Genomic DNA, 24,165 nt, shown 5'->3' on the forward strand with positions numbered 1-24,165 from the left:
CATAAAGTTTACAAGCCAGTAAACAATTTTCATAGAAAAGTTTGAGTCAATCTCTAAATATACAAGCAATGTAAGACTGTATTTCAAATAAGACATGTAAATTTTATCTTAATTATTTCAAGTTAAGAGAAATTTTTTATGTTTTATTTTACTTTACCTGTTCTTGCTTGGTCTCTGAGCTTCTACAATGCTCTGTAAACTCCTGTTGTTCTCCACCAATATCTGCATTTCCAGACGCAAGTTCTCCAACTCATTTAATTGTTCCTAAGCAAGTGAAATTTGAAACATTTTATTTGAAGACCAAATTGCAATTCTTGTTTTCATTTCCAGTTGAACATGTTTTTGAGTAAAATAGAAGACAAAAATTATTTATCAGAAAAAAAGGCTGGTTCTCTGGCAAGTACCTGCATCACCCCTCCATCTACAGTTGCATTAGAAATTTTGAGAATAGATTAGAACTGTTTCAGCAACAAAAATGATGTTACCATCTGACATTCATGAACACAAAACAGCACAGTCCTTGGGAAAATGAGATTTATAGACATCTCAAGCAAGTTGTCACCACTTGTTCCCAGCCTAGGTAAAGGGAAAACCAAAACCTGCCTTTCTGCTTTAATGAACATACTGCTAAGCAGAGCTCATTAAAAGAAGTGCACTCTGCAGCCTGTCTCATTTTAACCTTACAAATTGCCAGCAGAGATTAACTCATAGTACCTTCAGCCTTAGAATTTCATCATTTTTTGCTCTTCGTTCTTCATTCAGTTCATGCACAAGGTGCTCCAGATTTATTGCAGAGGCCCTTCGATCAGCTATTTCTTGCTCATGAGTTTCCAAAAGCTTGGCCAAATTCACATCAAAATTAGGAGGAGTTTTTGGACACTGGCAAGTCAAAAAAACCAAACCACACAAACTGTTAATAAAGGACTCTTTCCCCTGTGTATTGGTTACATGTTTTAATGCTCATTGGAGACATGTATTAATAAATTCCTGGCAGACATCATCAATAATTACAAACTATGTGCAAGTGTTTCTCTCACAAATGTCATACCTGAGGAAATGTTACTGAAGATGAGTCCACAAAGCAATCTATTTGCTTCATTTTCAGTTCATATTCATTCTTCCTGTTCTCCAGTTCCTCTGTCATTTTGTCCAACTATTAGAAACACAGAGTTAAAGTAGCTCATAATACACGCAAAATAGGAAACAAAACAGCACTCAGTTCTTTATTTTGAGCAAGCTTAAGTACACCACAAGTTATTTTAAATTAACAAAGACTTCACTTTCATAACTCTTCTATATTTAGCCAATTACTGTAAACTTTCAATAGTTGTATGCAACAAGCATTATTGAAAGCATCTATACATCTAACTATTGTGTAGTTCATCTGAATTTTGTTCTAGTTAGTACTTGATTTTCTTGCCTTGCTAACACAATCTACCTTTCAAAGGGCTTGCTAACACAGAAAAAACCTATTATGAACTTGGCTGGCAAACATCACTGGTCAAAGTATGACTCGATACAGAGACTTTAGTGGTATAGATTTGATCAGTTTCCCCAAGAGAATATGCTAATTTGACAAAAACCCTCCTCTTTCAAAAAATAACTTATCAGAGTCTTCGCCAACACAAATATGCCAGTTAGCACTATGATAGTTGTGACAACTAGAGGTAAAATTTGGACAAAGGTTTAACGTAACTGTTGAGCTCTAAAAATGATGTGGTAGTTTGGAGCTTCTGCAGACTAAACAGCTATCTCTATTGCATAATGATACCATTTGTGGATAAGTGTTAAGCAGAGGAAAAAGTAATCCCCTAAGTTACACTGCTGATAACCTCAGGTTACTCTGTTCTTAAAGGTACTGATAATTTTACTCTGCTATCACAGTAAACATTTTTGTGATCTCTAGACAACATTTCCAAAACATTAAAAGTTACCTAATCTTTGTTCAGAAGTTTTTTAGCTAGACTCTTACTACTTTGCTTTGACAAGAAGGAGCAATGCTCTTCACCAAGAATCCTATGTACAAGATGCTCTAAAATGACAAGTGAAACCTTTTTCAGAAGCTACAGTTAACCACAGCTCCCTCTCAACGACCTAACTGTGAAAATGTCTTCGTTTTACCTGCTCCCTGAGTTCCTGGATTACAGCTTCTTTCTTTGCTATGTCTTCCTGTGCACACTGGAGCAATGCATCATGTTTCTTAGAGGCCTCTGTCAGACTTATCAGCTGATCAGTGGTATGACGCAATTCTTCACACAGAAGGTCCCTCTATTTCCAGTCATTGGATGAGTAAAGAAAGAAGTGTTAAAGTTATTGCTCTAAGTCAGTTGTTTCAAGATGTTTTGTCATTGATGCCAAGATTGCTACCAGCTACAAGCATCTCCCTTTTCCTTCTACTTTCTCATCATGAATTATACCAAGCATTCATCTATAAAGTTCTTATTTTAGCATGTTTTCTTATTCTTGGTCTTGTTTGCCGAACAAAAACGAGAGCTTTGCCACCACATAGTCAGCTTAAGATTCTTGTGGAAGATCTTTGGAATCAACCACTGTTTTAAAGTATAATGTGTACTTAAAAAGAGATAGAGTTCTCTAAATAAGAAAAAAATTTATAGATTTTAATTCATGCTGAAGTGATTACAGCTTTTTTAGTGCACTGATATTCTGTAGATACCTCTGGATTTATTCTAGGATCTATACTCCCACCCTATCTGATGGGGCATCATACCTACAACAAGGTGAGTTAACCCATAAGGATAAACTGTGTTTAGTACTTTAAATGCCACCTCAGATTAGTTCCTCTTGTCCAGTTAAGAAAGCATGAAGAAATCAGTAACTGAAGTATAAAGTAAAGGAGAAACACTATAATTTTATCAGGAGCCAGATATACCCAAGGATAACACCGTAACAGGAACTGGCACGTCAGTTAAAAAAACCAAAAAACCCCAAAGTGATCCATTTGCCAGACAACTCAGCTTTGGGTTTCAGAACGTCACTTTTAGGTACGATTATTAATGAACATAGTCTGCTTATTTTTAAACACATTTCCACTATGTTTAATGTGCTTTGAGAAACATACACCTCCCCAGAAGACTTTATTGGTGCTATATGATTGGACTAGCAAACCTAATCACAGATGATCTTCTAGAAATTACATGTAAGGAGGTGCTAGTGTTTTTGACTGATGGACATGTTCAACAAAATAATGGTGACAGCAGTAATAGAAAAGGCAGAGTTAAAGAAAGATACAGTATTAAAAAGCAAAACCACAGTTGAATCAAAACTGTACCCTAGATCTGTTGCCAGCAGGTGGAGCTTTTAGTTAAAATTATGAGTAAAGAAAAGCTAACTGAATATAGTGCAGTGGGGGAAGTGATAATGTAAAACAGAATATATTCTTCTACCTATTTTAATTTCTCAGCTGCATCATCTAAAGCTGCCATTAAATTCAGCTGATGATTCCTTAGTGGCCTTAACAAAATTAAACCAGGCTCTTAGCATAGGCTTTTATGAAGTAGCTTATAAAATATTTATGTCAAGTAACATGATAATTTAACAGAATTTGTCAGGTATCTCATGAAAAATTCTTTTGAGAGCAGCTTAACTGGCTATAGTTTGAACTAAAATGAGTTAAAGTTTTACACGAGCATTTTAAGCAAAACCACATCCAATTGGTCTGGCTGAACAAACAATCATAATACACCAATATTAGTGTTTTTACCTCAATGTTATCAGCTATTTCTCTTCCTTCCAAGGCTTCCTTCAGTTCTTCAATTTTCTTCTCCTGATCCTCTATGATTCCCTTGCTTTCTTCTTTTGCAGCCAGAACAATATTATACTTGTACTACAAAAAGCATTAAATTAAATTTTAAAATATTTTAGAAAAACATGTTATCAGGTAAAGTTAGCAACAGAAGACAAACAAATGTACATCACCAATCTTATGATGACAATACATTTAGAAATCAGGGTCAGTGACTAGAACCAGAATGATATATTGTACTTGCTGAATTATACAAACTGTTTTTAGAGATTAGTTGTCAGAATGATACAAAAAGATTATTAACGCAAATTAGCCACCACTATAAATATTACCCACTAAAACCACTGTTAAAGAGATAGCCATAATCAGAAATCTGTCTCATCAACACTTTTCTGTAGAACCTTTTGAATTAGTAGTTCACACATAATATATTATCTAAAGCATTCTGTTGATTGCTCTGTCAGTTTGCAAACCAGACCTATTTTAATAAAGCAGAGGCATCATATTTATTCATAGTTATTCAAATACACAGTTATAGTTCTTTATACTTGTTTTCAGATGTAGAACATCTTAATACCAGCAACATAAAAATTCACTCCATCAAAAATGAATTTACAATTCAGCTTTAATTGTTGAGGTCTTAAATTGCCGATTTCTGAGAAACTCTAAATGTGACTGTCAGCTGAGTGGAGTTTACAGGATGTGAGCAGGTCCCTTTAGAGACATGGCTTTTTACCCATCATGTGGAGAGGGTTCAGTTTTTGAGACAGCCTTAGGCATAAAATGTTCAGAAGATTTTAACATGTCAAAACAAAGAAGTTTCCTTCTAAAATACTACAGCAAGTTATACTGTTTGAGACCCATGATAAGACATGTCATTGCCTCCCATTTCTACAGAACGATACCATGTCCTTCAAAATGACAGAACATACATTTATATCCTCGAGCTCTCTTGTCAGCCCATCTATGGACTCAGTTTTATGATTAATTGAAGACCTCAGCTCCTGGATCTGTCTCATCAAGTCAGTTACAACTTCCTGCAACATAAAAAAAGTTAATCCTGATAAAATACATAAAAAATCTATATAATGTATTACTGGGCTTTTTTTGGTATATAATTTGTCAATCCCAAATTTCAATCAATCATGTGAAAATGAGTCCTCAAAATGCACATGTAAAGAATAAACAGAAAATTTGTTGTTAAATCACTGGCTTTTGTTCTAAGCACTTTAACAAAGAACTAAATAACCTGCAGTGTTCATTAGAAGAGAAGACTGGCCTGCTGATACAGTCTTAGTCTGTAATGGGTTTCCAATAGGAGAACAGAACTATTATAATTTAAGGGTACATTTGATTGTAATGGAAAAAGGCACATTCAAGAAACACCACTGCACTAACAATGCTAGATGATTCTGACCTTATGCATGTCAGATTTTTGGGTTTATGATGGAAAAAGAAATACCATTGCATCATGCTGGGTAGTAAAGGCACCATGTGTTTTCTTATGCCTGTTTTACAGACAGCACATATGCTTGCACTAGGGGAACTCTGGCTATTTAAGCTTTCATACTGCATCAGTCTTTACATAAAGAAGTGCTTTGATTTTATTAATATACACACGGTCACATTCTTACAACACCTTTCTTACCTTTTCCATCTGCCCATTACAACAAAGCCCTGACTGGAAGGCTCTATTAATCATCTGGAGAATTATGCATTGTTCAGGCATTGAATGCTTTTTTGTCCAGTAGACGGCTTTACCTTCAATTTTTTTGTTAAACTTCAGGTTTTGTTAACATCAGTTAACTTGTGTTTTCTCTAAATGCGTATCAGTTTCCTACCTCCCTGCAAACTCATGCTAGGAAAAGGTAAGATTTATTTTACCTAGCTATATAGCCAGGATTGCCTAAAAGCACAAAATTACTAAGCAGCAAAGGAAGGCTCTGGTCTTTCATCTCTACTACAGAACATAGTTATCCACAAGACTGTATCAGTAACAGAAATAAGCCCAAACCTTATCTGTATCGTTTGTCTTCTTCAAAGAAGCAATAGTCTCTTCAGCAGCAGTCAGTTCCTGTTCCAATGTCCTCAGTTTTGCTTCCTAGAGGAAATAATATTTGTGAAGGAGTGTCTTCACTACCTTTGAAGTATGTTTTATAAAGCACTAAGTCATGAAAAAAGCCCAAGGAAGTAAGTAGTTAACCTTACCCAAAAAATTAACCAGTAGCTTAACAAAACAATACGTAGCCCAAGCACTCTACATTTATTTTGCTGGTAATCAACCTACCAGTCAGTACACCAATAAAATTATTATTAATGCCCAAGCAAAGCCATGAACACAAAATTTAGATATTCAAATCTGCCGTTGTACCTGCTGCTCACACTGTGTTACCATTTCTGAAAATGGCTTCTCCACCTGTACTTTTTCAAGTACTTTCAAGAGCTCCCTGGTGAAAAAAACCACATTTCTAGTGAGAAATATGATCAAAACGTATGAGAACTTTAACAAGAAAAAAGTGATATGAGTTTCTCTATTTGCGCTTAATTTTTTAAGAGTTCTTCAGTTATCATATTCTCAGTGCTATACAAAAGACTAATGGTTTAGTTAATAGCCTTACACTGCTATCAGTGGCAGAACTTTATCTTTGACATGAAAAACTATACAATGAAATTACTTTACATTAAAATGAAGTGCTGCTCTGATTTGGATAAAATAAAAAACCCGTCTGGGGGAAAACACCTCTACAAGTGGGAGCCCCATCTGAACAACATATAGCACCAATGAGGGCAGACGAAAATGAACCCCACTGCTAATTAAAACTTACTTTGAATTGTTTTCTTTGTCTTCCTGTAATTGTAATGTTAGTTTTTCATTATGTTCTTTTTCTGTTTTCAGAAGCTGCAAAAGGTTCTAGAATATCAAAACATACGTTTGCTATACAAAGTTACAACATAAGGTCTCTAGAGCAATCTAAAATGAAATAAAAATCTAAACAAATCTCTAAGATGACTGAAAAAAAACCAACCACCCCACAAAACCTTAATTGGAAACTGGAAGATCTTTAGTTGGTCCTGAAGAAGTTCAGAAGTAAACCCTTATGTATATTAAGTAATCAGATCTTTTCACCTGCCATTAATAATAATTTCATATAGCTATGATGTTCCTCAATATTCCCTGTGAAGGGAAAAATTAGAATTTTCAATTGTAGATTAATTTGGGGACATTTTAAAATACTGTATTTGTTCAAAATACTAAAATATACGAAATTTAAACCAATAACATTCAATCTGTCAGCATTCTTTTAAACATGAATAAGGAAAATTTATATCAAACTTCCTGAGCAGGCACCATGCACCCTGCAGAAACACAGGCAAAATCATTTGCAAAAGCCCTTGAGCAACCTTCCTGCTGTTTTGCAGTCACTGCAGTCTGACAGGCTTTCAAGGACAGCACCAACTAAATTGCAGGACAGTGATCCACCACAAGCCATAGATCATTTTAACAAGATCACATCTACTACAAAAATTTTTAAGAAACTGCTTTGTAAAGATAGAATAATTAGTCTAGTCTTGGCTAGCCCTGAGATAAAAGGTCATCTCAGCCTTTCAATGTCAGGATTCTTTTCCAAAGAAGTTTCTTATTCCTTTACTAATTAACCCATCTCCCTCAGCATTTCCAGAGCAATTTCTCCAGCCTAAAAACTTACTATTCATGATGCTGTTGGAGATTTCTGATAGCCTGTGGTTGCAAAAATCTAAATTTGGAAAAAGAATTTGGGTACATCTTCCAAATGAAATCACCAAGAAACCTATTACTATTGTGGAATGTTATCAGTGATACAATAATAGGAATTAAGCAATCTGGGTTCTGTATGATTAAGTCCTTTAAAATCCTTGACTGTCTTACACAAAGCTCAGTTTTCATTGCTTCTGCTTCTTGCTTCCTGTCCTCAAGTTGTTGCTTCAGCTGGTCCGTCTCAAACTTCGCTACCTCCTGCAAATTGTCATAGTCATCCTGCAGGCTTGCCTTTTCTTCAAGAATCTTTTCATGTTCTAGCCTTTATAAAAAACCCAAAACAAATACTCTAGTAAGGGTTTGTGTCCTTATAAAAATACTCCAATCAAATGTATATTAAAATATTAAGATAATATACAGAGTACAGTTATTACAGAAAGAAGTGACTGACATAAATGTTGACTCTTTTTTTTAAAACAGAGACACCAAATTTATGAAGTGCATGGGAACTTGAAGTGGCATTGGCTGAGAAGGCAGAGAATACTTTTTCTGATCTCTAGAAATAATTTACTTCTTACAAAATTCTACTGAAATTTCAGTAGAAATGTCCTGTGTCCTGATAATGGAGTTAATAATTTAAAAAATTTGGTTTTTAGCCAGCTGTTGGACAAAGGACTCTGCTAGAAGGATCCTCAGTATCTACACATGCTTAGTTGATATTTAGGTTATTTATCCTATATAAAATCTTTATGTATTCTGGACAAGTTTGAGTTAGTCCCCTCTAAACTGTGGCACTGAAAATTAATTTAATTTTTTACAAAAGTGAAAAGCAAAGAGGGGCAAAAGAGCTGCTACATAAGTGTTATGAATCATGTTACTAAATGAGGAATACTCTTCCAACAGTATTTCTGCTAACACAGAACACACCAGTGAAACCACAGCATTTAATTTCAATTCCAGGTTCCTCGTCTTACAATGCCTCAAAAAATTACTTCAGCTAAGACATGATCTGCTATAATGCAAAATGTAGTTACATTTTCCAGGAATAAAAACCAAACCCAAAACATAAAACCAAAGCACAACAAACTAAACAAAAACTGCAATGAAACCCAACATAACTAAGTCATGTAAATAATTAAAAACCATACTGATTATCATCTCCTGATAATAATGGCAGTTATTGCAGACAAGGCAATGACCTTTTCTGGCTTTGATACTCAAACTTCAGTTATTTTTTATGATTTCTTTTTGCTTGTATTTTTAGAGTAGCATCATTATGTCATCTAGTTCATGTGACCAGACTAACAAACTGTCTCTTCAGCCACTTAACTTTTGGAGGGCAGCAAGTTTATAGATATATCCTATTTAATGAGAAAATGATACAGCAAAGCAAAATTAAGGTAGCCACATTTTGTTTTCTTTCTAATAATTCCACCATGTTGCCTGAAATAGGCATGAAAGAGAACTGAGAAAAAAAAAAACAAACACAAAAACCCCAAACAAACAAACAACCCCCTGCAACAAACAAACAAATCCCAGCAAAGGACGAACATAGAACAACAACTTTAAAGAATACATGTAAAGTGTAAGTTCACACACAGAAGAGGATAACTGAATCACCAGATGCATCCAGAAGGGATGACAAGGCATTGTACTGAACTGCCAACATACCTGACACTGTCCAGCTGGAACTGTACATCCATATGTCTACCAGAAAGCTGACTTATTTCCTTCTCTTGCTTTTCCCTAAAGGCATTATATTCCAATTTTACAGAAGACAGCTCCTTGTCTGCAGACTGCAGGACAATGCGCAAGTCATGGACTTCACTTTTTAATACTGTCAAAAAACCCCAAAATAATTTACATGTTATTTGGAAAACTGTGCTAGATATGGGACACACAATGCTACAGAACCTGCTGGGAAAGTCTCACAAACCTCTGCCCATTTTCAGTGGAATTACTCTCGAAAGTCACACACAAAAAGGCTTTGTGAATGGAAAAGGTCAATGAAACACTGACTTTAAGTAAAGGTGAATCAAAAATATTCCAGAGAATATCACTGTAATTTCCATAGACAATAGAGGTTTTATCCTTTATTTTTATTTAATATTTTCTTTTAAAATACTGTATCTTGTACCTCCTTCACATTCAGAGTAAAGACAGAACCATTTTGAATATTGTATACTGTGCAAGACTAGGCAAAGATGATCTGCAAGTATTAAAATTTCTGCTTTCTTTATTAAAAAAAAAAAAAAAAAAAAATCAAACCAGTACATCTAACAATGCAAATAGTTACTCAACATGTGCTATTGTTGACTTAAAACAGAAAGACACCTCAAAACTTTTTATGAAGTTTCAGTATTACAAAGACTTACTATCAGCCTTGCTTTGACTGTCTTGAAGCTGCTTTTCAAGTGATTTTATCTGTTCAAGGAGCTCCTGGCGCTCTTTACTCCAGTCATTCCTTTCAGATGAAAGAAGCTTGAAAAGCAAAGTAAAATTTTTTAAGTAGAAAGGAAGTGTAGGAGTGGCTAAGTCACAGACTGTAACAATAAGATAATGATGTATTAAAGCATTTCATCAACTGATTATAAACACATTTTTCTTTAAATTCAATATTTGGTGACTCTGAAATCCCCAGAAGTCCAAGGAAAAAAATAATTTGTATAACTGAAGACATTACCTTATCGAAAAAGTTCATTTAAAAGGAACCCAGAGCTTAGGAGTTGACATCACAGATATGAGAAATGAGACTGATCTGGAAAGAATCCAGGCCTTATTTCCTTTTCTATCATAAATCAACCCTAGCAATTAAGCAAGGCTTGCAAATATTTGATGGGCATATCCAACTGAAATGAGTATTTTCAGCATTCCAAAGTTTAAAATTTCCTTGTTACTATTGTTGTTTTCCAGAAATCATGAAGTTGGCCAAACCCAACCACAACAGCGTTTATTTGCTTATATTTAAGACCAAGCAGGCTCAGATGCACAAGATTTAAACCAACAAAACCAAACTCCAAACTGCAGTGTTATGTTAAATGAACCGTCTCTGCTCACTCCAACTCCAGAGGGGTTGGATTAGATGACCTTTAAACCAAACCATTCCATGATTTTAAGTCCTTGTCTTCCTGCACAGCCATGAGTTATGATGCTATGTAAATTTGTCAAAATGAAAGTAACATTGCAAGACTCACCAGACAACACAGCAGTATGACTGTATTATAGTTACTTGAGCCTTATATTGCATTGTTCTCTCACCTCCTGTATTTGTGCAGAGTGATGCTCCAGTTTATTAATATGCTGCTGGAGTTTTATATTCTTGCTTTCCTCTTCATCCAGCTTTGTCTGCATTGTGCTCAGTTGCTCCTGTGACACAACAGACACTCAAAATTAGAGCACCCATCTTGCACTTATTTTCACATGCCATATGGCAGTCTGTGCATATTAAATATAAAAATGTCAACAAGTTTCTATTTTTATGACCTGAACCAACAGAAAACAGAACACTCAAAAATAAACTGGTATCTTAAGTAGCTGATTTCTCCTATTTCTAACTAAACTGCCAAAACACAAGAAAATCCATCACTGTATACAAGGACTGAATCCAATAAATACTTAGTTTTCAGACACATATTTATCTTGGAAAAATAAGGCTTTAAAAAGGAATTATTCAAAACATGCACTAATTAAACTCCTTACTGAATCTCTCCACTATGGTAAGCATCAAAGAGGGGTTTTGGCTGTTGTGCCAGGGTTTTACATGCACTGAAAGTTAGTTCCAGCTTCTAGAGAGTAGTTCAGATAAATCTGTAGTGCTCTTCTATGTGACAAAAGACTTTCCCTGCCCACTAGAAAAGATACAAGGCAATGTATAATGGTGGACAAGCATTGTTTGGCAGGTTTCTTCAAATAATGCAGTATTAAATATTAAGCTTGTGTATTGTTCCAAATGTAGCTGTCAACTTACAAAGAGGACTCCTCAGAGACAAGTTATCAGGTTTAAATAGAAAAAAGTACAAACACCCTGATTAAACTAGTTATGATATCCAACTCTCAAATCACTTTCAGTAGTTTTGTTGTAAATCCTCGTTCAAGTACAAGGTATAGAGAACTGTTTATTGTTAAGTATTCATGAGGGGCTTCAGTTTCCCATGCAAATTAGAATGCACTTGATGAGAGGAAAGCACTTCATGGCAAAGCCCACTTTATTATAAAGTTGCACATACACTTCAGTTTTTATTCAAAACATTCACCTGTGCCACTTTGAGCTCCTCAGCAATAGCTTCACATGCTTGTTCACTCATCTCTGGAGGAACTGGCTCTTTCAGAATGTCATCCATCATCTCTTCAGAACGCTGAAAATCTTCAAAATTATAATCTGGGCTAATTCGCGGCACAAGGCGAGACCTCAGCTGGTACGCTTTAGTTGGAGTGGTTATGTTCTGTTACAAAGATTACAAAGCAGTCTTTATTTTAACTGTAAAATGAAATTAAGACTTTGTCTGGTATTGTATTTCTTAATTCTATAAGCAGAATGATGAAATAAAATGCTCAAAGTGGCTAGCTCTGAACCACTACCACTTTTTCAGATTTGTCATCTGATGACAATACCAGTCATTTAATTAATACTCCAGAACAAAAAGTAGGCTATTTGGTTTATCACATATGGAAAACACTCCAGAAAACTAGTTAGGCTAAGGGATCACAAAAATGACAGTCTGTACTCTTGTACAACTCAGGAGTAAGTATGTGTGGACTTAAATAAACTTATGCTCATACCTTAAGACTTTCTCTATGTAGCTTATGTAGCTGAGAGACTTCTCGGCGCTTGTGTGCTTTGGTTGCCTCAAGAATGTTTTCAAGGTGCTGGTTTGCTTTCTGAAGGGATTGAAGTTCTGATTCCAGTTCCATCTGTTTTTTCCTGTTTAGGAAGTATTTTACTACTGTCAAAACTACTCCATGAGTATGTCTTCCTATCAGTAAGAATATGCTGCAGTACTGCCAATGAGCAAACTGCAGCTGAACTTTCACCCAAACACAGAAATGCATTATTTTGAGAAGAAAGGCATCACTGCTGTATTCAAAAGTTAAAAAAACGTATAAAAAATTAAAAAGCTAAGCAGCTTATTTGTGCCTGCATAATGAAGCAAGCAGATGGATAACTAAACATGTCAGAAAAAAAAAAAAATCCATTACATGGTAAGAAATAAGCTGAGAGCTCTGCAGTTCCTTTTATGAGAAAGTGGTATCACCCATACCAATATGGTTTTAAGCTTTAAAAATGTTATCCAGTTATATGAGAAGTCTGAACTGGAGCTTGCCAGGATTTTCTTTAGTCCTTTAAAGACCCTTTTTTTTTTTTTTTTTTTTTTTTTTTGAAAGTGCTGCTCTGTTAAGATTATTTTGCCCTCTAAGAGTACTTTAACTGAAATCCAACAGTTGAGCATAAATTTAGGAATAATTTTCACTAGGTATTTTGCACAGCTACACACTGTTACTGTGATAGTTGCCATTACTGGCATAATGGCAGGGTCAAAGTCTATAGACAAATGGAAATATACTATTTCATCTCTTGGCAGTTTAATGCAATCACTTTCTCTCACGCTCTTGGCATCTACAACAAAACTTAGGGAACAGAGTAGAACTTTAGTATTGACTGCAATTGGACAGCAGAAAAATTAGCATATGTTGTTTTTGTGAATTTGCTATTTTACTCTACTTTTGTTCAGTTACAGCATATAGTTACACCTGCATGTAAAATTAAGTATCCAGTTACTCTGAAACTGGAAACAAGTTTAAAATTTAGTGAAATTTAATTACTCCAGAGGCTGAAAAGCACGTATCTGTTTGACTTCACTCCACTAAGAAAATGTTGGTAATTGACAATAAAATGCATACATACTACCAAGAAAGCAAGACATTCACAAAACATGGAATACATAAAATAGAAATACACTTAGTGGGCAAAAAAATAAAGTAATCAATATATAAAAATACAAATAGACTATTGCAACTAATGATATGGGACAACTGATGGATTGCTGAATTGCTAACCTCAGATCATACTACTACTATTTATAAAGTTCATAGGATTTGCTACACAGAAATCTAACAGTAAAAATACAGATTTGTACAATTGCCTGACTAAACAAAAAGGATATTAAAAGCTACTTTGAAAACAAAGAAGTGGGGAGCCAAAATTGTGCCTGATGCTTTTAGAATTACACTCTAATTTCACTGAAATCAATAGAAACCAACAGTGTAAAGTACAATTAAAATAAATTAAAAAAAAAAAAAATCAGGACCCTTTTGCTTTCCAGGTTTGTATTACATTTGCTGGAAATGCTATTTTTCTTGTATCTGCAGTAACAAGATTGCAATTTTTCAGAAATGCAGTTAATCAAGTGAAGTCATGTATTATTCACATGCATATGAACACTGAAGGTATTAGTGAGGCCATTCCCATTATCTTGTGCTGCCCTCCAGGAGAATAACAACAGTAAATTCTTTACTACTTTAATAAGGGCATAGTAGACCCTTATCTCACGTTTAGATGCCAAAGCAAATGGACATAAATGTACTACTGACACCATGTCTTTGCTCTGATTTGAATTAAACCTTTGTTCCCCTAACAAGATAACAGTATTATAATCTTTGAAATTGAGGTTAAAAATTAATCAACAGGTCAGCCAGAATTTTCTGGAGTGCTTGGATTCTACGTTTATGGTGACTCAAACTTGCAGACTTTAAGTGATTATATTAAAAACTACTGTTGCACAAAAACAAACCCCTAAAATACCCCTCTCATTCTCCCCCACCCCCATCAACTCTTACTTCCTGTCAGCGCTTCCACCTGTAATATTTCAGTTACTGCAAAACCTTTGCTCTCCATGAAAACTAAGCCAAACTCTCCCAGTGCTGTTAAGCAGGTAACTACCAGAATTAAAGGGTATGTCCATCTCCTGCATATTGTGAAGCATTTTTTTGCATCTAACTATCAAGAGTGGCTTTGGGAAAGACAAAGAAACCTCCAACAGCGCAGACATACCTTCAGATTTAATGATGGTTGTGCCCTAGTCTGGGAATAACCCAGTTCAACAGGAACATACTCTGTGTGCATGCCATTATTCTTAACCTGGCCCTCTCTTACATGCAAAGAACAAACGTAGTCAGTATAATCAAGATCTGAGTCTTTCAAAAATCAATATGAATAATGACTTAAAAACATTTAATTACAGATATTTCAATACTGTTTTGTCTCACTTGGTTAGCTCTTTAAATTCTTCATATTCTTGCTTTGAAGTTGCCAGTTCAGCTTGGGTCTGTAGCAGACGAGCTTTCAGCCTTTCAACAGATGCCAGTGAGTTGCCTTCCGCTGACATGGTGGTGGAATATAAGCGGTGACCTAAAGAACAAACATAGACCCTCTGAAATCACAGAGCTGCTCAAATACCTAAAGTTTTACTAAAATGAAAGTGTTTGTGGGCTTTTGAACAGCATAGTAGCAATTGAGATTGACAAAAATAGGTATTAGAAACAGCCCAACATGAAAACCAGTAAAATAATATTACTGCAGTCTTCATGATAAGTAAGGACCACAAAATGAGATTATAGATGGGTTTCACAAGATGCAAATCCAAATTCCCTATTGCTTGAAGGCCAACATGAATACAATTAAGTAAAATTGTTTTAGCAGTCTTCAGGTACCACTTTGAGGAAGGCAAAAATACATCAAGACATTTTCAACACTATACTGCACACAAAAGAAACACAATAAGCATATTTAGCTGGAAAACATTAGCATGTTTTTACCTCCAGTACTTTTCTCTGTGGCTGAAGCTTCCAAAAAAGCTTTTTCTAGCTCTGCAATGGTCTGAGCATCAATTTCTTGGGCCTTTTTAACTGACTGTAAAGAACGAAGTTTTTTATTCTCCTCTCTGAGATTATGGTTCTCCATGGCGTACTTTGCAATTCGTGGGTGTTGTTCCATCTGTGGTAATCAATATTTTATTCAACAGTTTTGATTTTCCAGACAATGCTATACCTACCTAGCTGTTACTCTACTACCTTTAATAAGGATTAAACTGTAATATAAAAGGAAAAGGTGTTCCCTACAGTGGTTAAAGCTACTCATTTTTTGGTTAACTTTCTTACTGCCTTGGAATCTACTCACAAGACAGCGAGTTTACATCTTATGTGTTTACTCTTTTACTTGTATTAAAGCAGTAGGATGCTTTTCTTGATGCTCTTGATACCCTTTTCAGTTTCAATTTTGAACTTTGGCTTTCTTAACACTATCCTTGCATGCCATGGTAATGTTTCTGTAGTCAATAAAGGACTGTCCTGAACTTCATTTCCTCTCCTCCTTCCTTTCCTTTGAAGCTCAATTATGAGCTACACATTCATGCTACCCTGCCAAGACATTTCCTCTTTTTCCCTACTCGTGCTTGGAGGAAATTGTTTTTCAAGAATTTGCCTTCTCTCTTGAGTTTCTTTGTTCTTCAAAACTGCCTCACAAATGATACCACACCTATCCAGACACCCGAATAACCCAAAGCTGTTCTTCAAACAGCTCCAGGACCATGACACCCCTTACATGTCCATCTGGCATGTGTGTTATCCCTCAGAAACCCTTGCATTATTTGCATCCTGCTCTTTCCCTTTCAGTTGATGTCAGAGCTTGAAGTCTGCCATATGAATGAGGATTTGTGATTTGGAGACTTCCTTAATTTGCTGAAAAGAGACTTGGTCCTCTGCCTAACCCAGATCAGGTTGCCTGTGGCAAGCTCCCATCATGACATCACCCTCACTAAACTCTCCTCTTAAAATTCAAGCTCTAAATCCAGCCATTGTCTCTTCCATAGGGAAACTCCATGCATTTGAATGCTTCTATAAAGGAACCCACCACCCAACCTCTTCTCTGCCTGTCTTTCCTAAAAGGCCTTTATTCACCCACCACAGGACTACAACACATAAGCTATTCTCACAAAACAATATTGTTCCAGAAAAGAAAAACCAGACTTTACCTGTTCTCTGAGTATCTGCACTTCCTCTCTCAAGTCATTGAGGAGATCACCTTGCTCTTTTGGCAATAAAATTCCACCAGCCTCTTTATGTAATCTCTCCAAGCGAACAATATGGTCTTCCCGGAATTTAACTATCATTTTATTGGACTGAACAAATTTTTCCTTCTTGGCACACAGTTCTTCTAGCTGAGCAACTTTTTCTAATAAATTCTTAGAAAGTACAAATAGAGATTAGTGAATTTTTAAGGTGCCCATCTAACACACATATGCACAGGCAGACAAATCATGCAAAATCTCAGTTAACAGTAATTTTGTGTATATACAGACTATCATTTGCAGCAGATTTGTAGAGAGCAACAGCTCATACCAAGAACCCAAATTAAAAAACATGTTGCAAAAACTGTACTTAGAAACTCCAATATGATCTGGTAGAGTAAGTATTCAGTTAAACACCTCAGATGCACATCACTAGGGTGCCTGTTTCAGTTGATTTTCTTTAGAAAAAAAACCCAAACAATCCATTTGGCTGTTTCAATACTACACCATGACCAAAGAACAATAAAATGAGAATGAATGGGAGATGTGCTTCAAAAAACACATTATTGATCCAAACACTCAAAACCACACTCAAAATTAAGTAAAACAGAGAAGTCTTGTTGTTCTGTTCAATTTTTTAAAACTAGAAAACCCCAGTAAAACTTCCCACCCCCTAAAATTAAACATACTATGAAAGCTATCCTATGGTTTGTCGGAATTTGAAAGACAGACTAGAAACACAGAATTATTTTGGTTGGAAAAGACTTTTATGATCATCAAGTCCAACCTCTAATCCAGCACTGCCAAGTCCACCACTAAGCCAAGTCCTTAAGTGCCACATTTACATCTCTTTAAAATACCTTCAGGGAACAGCAACTCAACCACTTCCCCTGGCAGCCTGTTCCAGTCCTTGACAACCTTTCCAGTGAAGAGTTTTTCCCTAATATCCAGACTTTGTGTCTAAGTGGTGGAGCAGAACACTGACTATTTCCCCTTGGGTGGTGGGGGTTTCATTCTGCTCCCCATCCTATATCTTACAGCTCAGGGGGCTGGGTACTCCAAGAATCACTGTTCTTATTCTGTTAAAGACTAAGGACAAGGCAGCATTAAGTAAATCAGCCTTTTTCTCATCCTTTGTCACTGCTTCCCCCGGATCCAGTTAAGGCTGGAGTTTCTCTTTAGCCCTCCTTTTGTTGCTAATATATTTATAGAAACATTTTATGGCAGTGACCAGTTTAAGTTCGATTTAGGCTTTGGCCCTGCTAGTTTTCTTGTAGTCCTCCTGAGCACTACAGATGTTATCTCAAATGTCATTTGACTAAGTTCCCTTGTTAGCAAACCTTATTATCTTTCGACAGAGTATTTTTATTCAAAACCAAGGAAAATCATTAAGAGAGTCAGTTTCAATATGCTCACTGGTCTCTCACCAGAAAGTACACTGAATGCACTTAGAAATATCAGTGCTTTCTTACCTTCTTTTCACCTTCTGATTTCTCCCAAAACAACATTGCTTCGAGAAAGCTGCTCATGTAATTTATGTTGTTCTTGCCTTTTTCAACAGCATCTGTAGGGGAAGTCAAAGAAACAAATGCTATATTTATTAAAATACCACTTAGCCAGGTTTTTCTACATACATAACACGACAATTGTGTAAAGAAAATTTGAATAACTCTTTGAACAGTGTAATTCTTCCACAAAGATCATGTGGCATACCCAGAGCACACTGTTTGGACAGTAATTCCTAGTCACCTGCAAGTGCTGATAAAGAACAGAGCTAATATACATAATTGTATAATTAACAAAGTTGTTCAAGCATTAAACGGACTTGCAATGAACTTTTATTAAAATAAAAGAATCCGTCTGTTCAGCTAAGCATATCTATAAAATGCAAAATCCCTCTGAAATTAATTTGATGACACTAACCCATTATTAGCATTATTAGTACAGTTTGTACATATTAGAAGTGGACTGACTCGTTTATGAGAAGGAAATTTAGGAAAATAAGCTTGAATTATGTGGACAATTAGTGGCTTGATCTGGAAGGAAAGTGTCCACACAAGGGATTAAAAGGGTTTAATAATCCATTTAGAAATTAATTCAAAATAGCATTTCTAAATATTCTAATGCAGACAAGTCTACTTATTTATGGAATACTAATCACTAGTATCTAGGAGCATAACTACGTTATCATAATTTAATATATTTTAAAATGCCATCATGTTTCTGAAGTAGCTAGAAAGCAGACTTTATGTTTGTGTGATTGAGTATTAAAAACAATTTAAATGCACAGAACAAACACAGCTCTGATACATTAGGTTCTGCTCAAAACTCCTCCTCAGTGTTTAAGCATCATACTTGTTCTCCCTCAGAACTCTATCATGGGTCTAAACATTGAGCCCTCTGTCAATATTCATGTATTCATGAACCATGAGTCAGTGTCCTACCTCATCACTGACTTGTTTTTACTGGTTAAACATGTATGCTAACACAGAAGTACTTTTTCCTTAGGAAAACTCAACCCCAGATGCTTGTATTATATTAGACAAGGCTTTCTATTTTCTGTCGTAACTTCTCTTGCTGTATCTTCTATTTCTTGGCAAGGTCAGGAAAGAGTTGACTCATGAGAACAGTAAGAGTTACAAAGTTTACCACCTTGCAATCAAACATTATCAAGCAGCACATTTCAGTGAGAAACATACATACGAGGAAGCTCTGCTGGGATTTGTATTGCAGATAAAATAGCCCAGTGAGAAGCTTATTGAAAATCACCTAAAAACTCTATTTCCATCTTACACTGAAATCAAACATCTACTGAAAGTAAACATCCCTCTTAGGTTCTTCTGGAAGGGGCAAAAAAGGGAAGAGGCGGAAAAAAAATCCAGTTCCAAGCTTAAAAAGAATGCAACATTGTGCCTTCCCTCTGACCTAAATGGACAAGGAATCACATGCAAACTTTTGGTTACTTAAAGGATTAGGCAGCATATCTCTTCTGAAGTGGAAAAATATCTAGGTATCATAATAAAACCATAGTCCAGTACCCGAACTTATGAGGAAGAAAACAAAACCACGTTAACAATTTCTACAAGGTATCAGATACAGGTACAGGAAATGGGATCCATAAGGAAAATGTGACCCCTATAGGTCAGTTCCTACAAAAATATTAATTGTTCAGAAACTTAATTAAGGCCCTCAACTTTCTAGGCTACAGAAGTAGCAAATTCTCTCTCCCTCACCTCCAACTCTTACCTTGTGATACAGAAATACTGCACACAGATGGCACTGCAGTAAGTTGAGCAAGCTGCTCTTTCAACTTCTTGACCTCAGCTTGCAGCTGGCTCACATTTCCTTGTGTGTCTTCATTTACTACAGCCTTTTATAAATAGGAGAAAATTAGGAAAAGGTGTAAATAAAAATCTTACATGATAAGAGAAAACTCAAAGAATGCAAACCAGTAAAATTACTGAGAACTCTTTCCATCTTAGGAAAGGAAGAACTCATGGGAAAAGCAGAATTCCATTCGCTGAGAAACCAGCAAGTTGTACTTCAGAGAGAATTAGAGGTTAAAAAATGTAACGTTTTCTGCAGAATTTTGTCTGGACCTTTTTCACCAACAAAACAATATACATCAACAATTTCAGCTAAATGCCAACATGCTTTTAAAAACCCCCTCATGAGAAATTACGTTTTGGGCACTAGGATTTATATAGAACTAGTTAACAGAAATAACATTAAATCAGAAAATTTTATGACAATTTATATTTTTAATAAAGATTTACTTTTTACTTTTCTAATGAAAACAGGCTCTGAGAACAAGCAAAGAATATATGCTATTAACTCTTACCTTGTTTTTAATCAACTTCGCTCGCTGCGCAAAATTAAGAGTGGACAGTGTTTCACCAAAACACTTGGATCCTGGGTGAACATTTGCAATTATACACGTTTTTGCATTACCACCAAGAGAATCCTATTTGAAAACATGGAAGTTAGTTTTATTTACATGTTTTTGCTGACAATAAGAAGCCATCACCTAAAAGATACTGTGTATAATTTTGAACAAATTGCAGAAAGAATTTCGTTTAACAAATATCCACACAGAAGGCAAGTTTCTTAAATTTTATTTCAAATGTGGGTATAAAGGATGCAACTGTAAATAAAGACTCTATTTAGGTCTTCAAAATCCTGGCTATATTACTGAACAAAGTGAGATGCTTTCTTCATCTGAACAGCAAAAAGAGGAAAAAATTCTAAACAAAAAATAATTTTGGTAATTAGCAGATTAATGTTCACACTACTTTCAACATCATCTGTTGATTGTTCCAACCTTCTGGTTGCAACTGTCAAATGAACAAAATCACAAACCAACAGATTCTTGACCAAGAATGTAAAAGGATCATCTCCCTTTTACATGCGTATCTTCAGCTGTTTCTGTGCTGTTACATAAGTAGCTCTCAAATCTCAGGAGAAGGCAGCAGTAATACCTAAAGACTGAAAGTCTGGTACTACAAAATAGTCCACAAGCCTCAACGGCATTCTCTCTCTTCCTCTCTAGTAAAGAAGGTCATGTTTGTGGACATCTTTGCAGTACAGACACCTCAAAAAATAACCATTTAAAGTAACAGCTCACAAAGTTGTAATTCTCTTCCAATTTCTATGTATTTTGGGTTACATTGGAAGAACAAAATTCCTCAGAGTCTCATCAATCTATATAGAACTGGGATGGAACACTGAGAAATTTTGCTGTGATCACAATACTGTGTTGTAATACAAATACTGTATTGCGTACAAATACTATAATACAAAAATATACTACAGATATTCATGTACTCTTCACAGAATTTTGGTGAGTGCTAGCATCCAACAAGCACACATAAGCTAATTCTGGAAAGCATGTCAAATGTTTCAACACATCTCTGAATATTACACTTTGATACACATTATTTCCCAAATTATAAGGATGAAAATGTGTGCTTTTTTAAATTAAAACTTCCAAATACGTAGTAGGAGCTTATAAGTATAAATAGATTAGTCTTCAGTCAAAAGCAAGAGATTGATTAAAAATCTGTTTAGGTTAAAAAGATACCTTTCAATCTTTCTTCCACTTGCCCAATATTGAAACAACTTTAATGCACTGGAGTTCAGCTTTTTATAGTAAAAAAGCCCAACCAAATATTTTTTTCTACATCCCAGGTAGCAGATAAAATCCAGAGGATATATATTACCCGTAGCAGAAAAGTGAGCTTGGAATCCCGGTAACAAATGTGTCTCTGTTTACCATTTCCCACATCAACAAGTGCTGTGATTACTTGGCCCAGGCAGCTTAGTGATCGATTTATGTTACCTGCTTCCTAAAAAAAAGAGGAGGGAACAAAGCAAATGGATTTGATGGATGGGACAGGGCCCTGCATCTGAAAGGAGAAAGATGACACAGATACTACAGAACTAACCTTTAACCTCAGTCCTTCTGTATGGGTGTCTTTCTGCCTCTCAGATCCTGCCAAGTCTACCAGGTTGAGCAGGGAAGACCGAATGTTAACAACCTCGTTGTTTTTCTCCATGGATTCCACTGTGATAGTGAAAACTGCATGTGATCTGGAGGATTCTCTGTTCATTGAGGTCGAGGCTACACGACGGTTTCTCCAGCCTGTAGTTAATACCTAAGCATGAAAAAGACATCACAATTTCAACTGGGTCAGACTGTACTTTACATACAGGTACCATTCCATGCAACAGCTTTTAAAAACCTCAAGGATAAGAACTTTTTTACTGTTTTCCAATAGAAGTATCTTAAAAGTGAAAAAGATACAGCTACAGTCAATCTTAGCAGCAGAACTTGTTATAATATTCACTACTTTTCTCCAAAAGTGCCATTGCTGTTTGAAAGCATAACATACCCCATACTAGTGTACATTAGCAGTACACACACACACACACAAAAACCTAAAGTGATACAAATACTATGTGTATGTGTATTATTCATGGAGAAATAAACCTGACAATTCTGGAACACATGGTGCCCACTCGGCAGGAAATGTAGTTTTCTGTTGGTATTTCAGAGATGTGTAGGGCAAGCATTAGGGAATGATTTCTGTAATTGCCATTTAGGTATTCCAAACTCCAGAACTTCTTTGATTTCTTACAGGTATGGGATAGTTAGGAAGCATTGCCTTAAACTTTTTTACACTGTGTTTTGGAGCATGAAGATAGAGGGAGAAGGCATTGCAGGCAAAAAATGGGCAAAAAAAAGTGCTTTAATCCAAGAGGAATATTTACCAAATAAGATTTAAGATGTATAGTCCAAACATTAAAAGTGCCAAAAAATACCTGGTATGCTTCAGCAGCAGATGACAACACCTGTTCAACAGCACCATCAACAAAGACTCCCTTCTTGATGTGTTCTCTGAGAAACAGTCCAGCTGAAGCAGAATCTAGCAAGTCAAATATCTGTTCATTGTAGATTTCAATAAATGAGCATTTGCAGAGAAAACTCTTTCCACTGCCAGCCTGAAAAACACAGTAATTTACACTATAAACAGTTGGGTTTTATTAAATCTGTCATTGTATGGCAGCAAGTCTCTTTTCACACATACCTAAAGCTATTAGATTGCACGTATATTCTGCATACTATACATTTCTGATGCCCAGGTGACAACCAACATCCAGAAACCTAGATGCATTTTCAGACTCAAAATATAAGCACACTGGTGTCTGAAGAAACAGTTACTATAATTTGGTAGAGTACTAGATGCAAGCATTTCTCATTAACAAATCTGATGCAAGATGGCAATAATCTTGGTAACTTATTGGCTGCACACCCAGTTTACCAACCCTAGCTAATCTTTACTTTGCAACATTACTTTCACTGCAATGGTAATTATAAAATAAATGTACCTTTTCCTTTTCCCGCTCAATTAGAAAAAATAAGTATTCAAAGCTCCGTGGAATTACACCTCTCAGACTGTGAGTGAAATTATCAGAATCAGATGGTCCTAAAGAGATTTTTTAATGAAAGAAAAATTAATTAGTACTACTCAAGATTAGCAGTTGACATGAGAAATATGTCTCAAGACCAAAAAAAAAAAAATTAAGAAACCACTGAAAGATTAATCTCTCATGCACTCACCCATCATAGTAAAGGTTTTTCCTGACCCAGTCTGGCCACTAACAAAAAGAAAGAAAATTGAGATTAAACTTTATTCTGGCTCTGAATTTTTCATTAATCTGCATCTCTTAAGGAGAAGTCAAAACTTAAACAAACAAAAAATTTTCAAAACAGAAGATCAGGAGACAGGAGCAAGCTGAGAAATCAGTCAGCTTAAAAGGTATAGAAATAGAACAACAAATTTTACCGATAAATCCCCTTTTGTCTCCCCTACCACCCACTACTTTCTTCCTAATTTCTGTTGGAAAGGGAAGTTAGCATTAAAATGAAGGCTTTCAAATATATACATTAAACTAATTTTTGGGTCAATCTTTTGAGTTTTATGTCACTCAGTAGTGCACATTAGGATATATCTGACATAAAAGTATTTTTTTCTTTTACAGTTTATTTTTTCTAATGTAGTTATTGATCATGCTAGAGAAACCTCAGGGCAATTGCATTTTAT

The 24,165-nt window shown here is 35.5% G+C and overlaps 1 protein-coding gene across 1 annotated transcript in view; it reads right to left on the bottom strand.

The window, feature by feature from the left end:
• KIF15 (kinesin family member 15) overlaps positions 1-24,165 on the bottom strand; it is a 35,750-nt gene that overhangs the window by 6,299 nt on the left and 5,286 nt on the right. The window contains exons 5-30 of the mRNA XM_048299699.1: positions 23,682-23,719; positions 23,450-23,547; positions 22,883-23,062; positions 22,006-22,215; positions 21,781-21,906; positions 20,403-20,525; positions 19,808-19,931; positions 18,034-18,125; positions 16,526-16,735; positions 15,312-15,489; positions 14,763-14,904; positions 12,279-12,420; positions 11,753-11,941; positions 10,758-10,865; positions 9,875-9,980; positions 9,171-9,336; positions 7,671-7,821; positions 6,589-6,674; positions 6,135-6,210; positions 5,778-5,864; positions 4,696-4,800; positions 3,722-3,844; positions 2,122-2,268; positions 1,049-1,153; positions 715-879; positions 158-264 (exon numbers count right to left, since the gene is read on the bottom strand). Of these exons, the coding sequence (XP_048155656.1) occupies positions 158-264; positions 715-879; positions 1,049-1,153; positions 2,122-2,268; positions 3,722-3,844; positions 4,696-4,800; positions 5,778-5,864; positions 6,135-6,210; positions 6,589-6,674; positions 7,671-7,821; positions 9,171-9,336; positions 9,875-9,980; positions 10,758-10,865; positions 11,753-11,941; positions 12,279-12,420; positions 14,763-14,904; positions 15,312-15,489; positions 16,526-16,735; positions 18,034-18,125; positions 19,808-19,931; positions 20,403-20,525; positions 21,781-21,906; positions 22,006-22,215; positions 22,883-23,062; positions 23,450-23,547; positions 23,682-23,719 (3,384 nt within the window). The remainder of the gene's footprint in view (positions 1-157; positions 265-714; positions 880-1,048; positions 1,154-2,121; positions 2,269-3,721; positions 3,845-4,695; positions 4,801-5,777; positions 5,865-6,134; positions 6,211-6,588; positions 6,675-7,670; positions 7,822-9,170; positions 9,337-9,874; positions 9,981-10,757; positions 10,866-11,752; positions 11,942-12,278; positions 12,421-14,762; positions 14,905-15,311; positions 15,490-16,525; positions 16,736-18,033; positions 18,126-19,807; positions 19,932-20,402; positions 20,526-21,780; positions 21,907-22,005; positions 22,216-22,882; positions 23,063-23,449; positions 23,548-23,681; positions 23,720-24,165) is intronic.

This window comes from Corvus hawaiiensis, chromosome 1 (genome assembly GCF_020740725.1).
Source record: "Corvus hawaiiensis isolate bCorHaw1 chromosome 1, bCorHaw1.pri.cur, whole genome shotgun sequence".
NCBI lineage: Eukaryota > Metazoa > Chordata > Aves > Passeriformes > Corvidae > Corvus > Corvus hawaiiensis.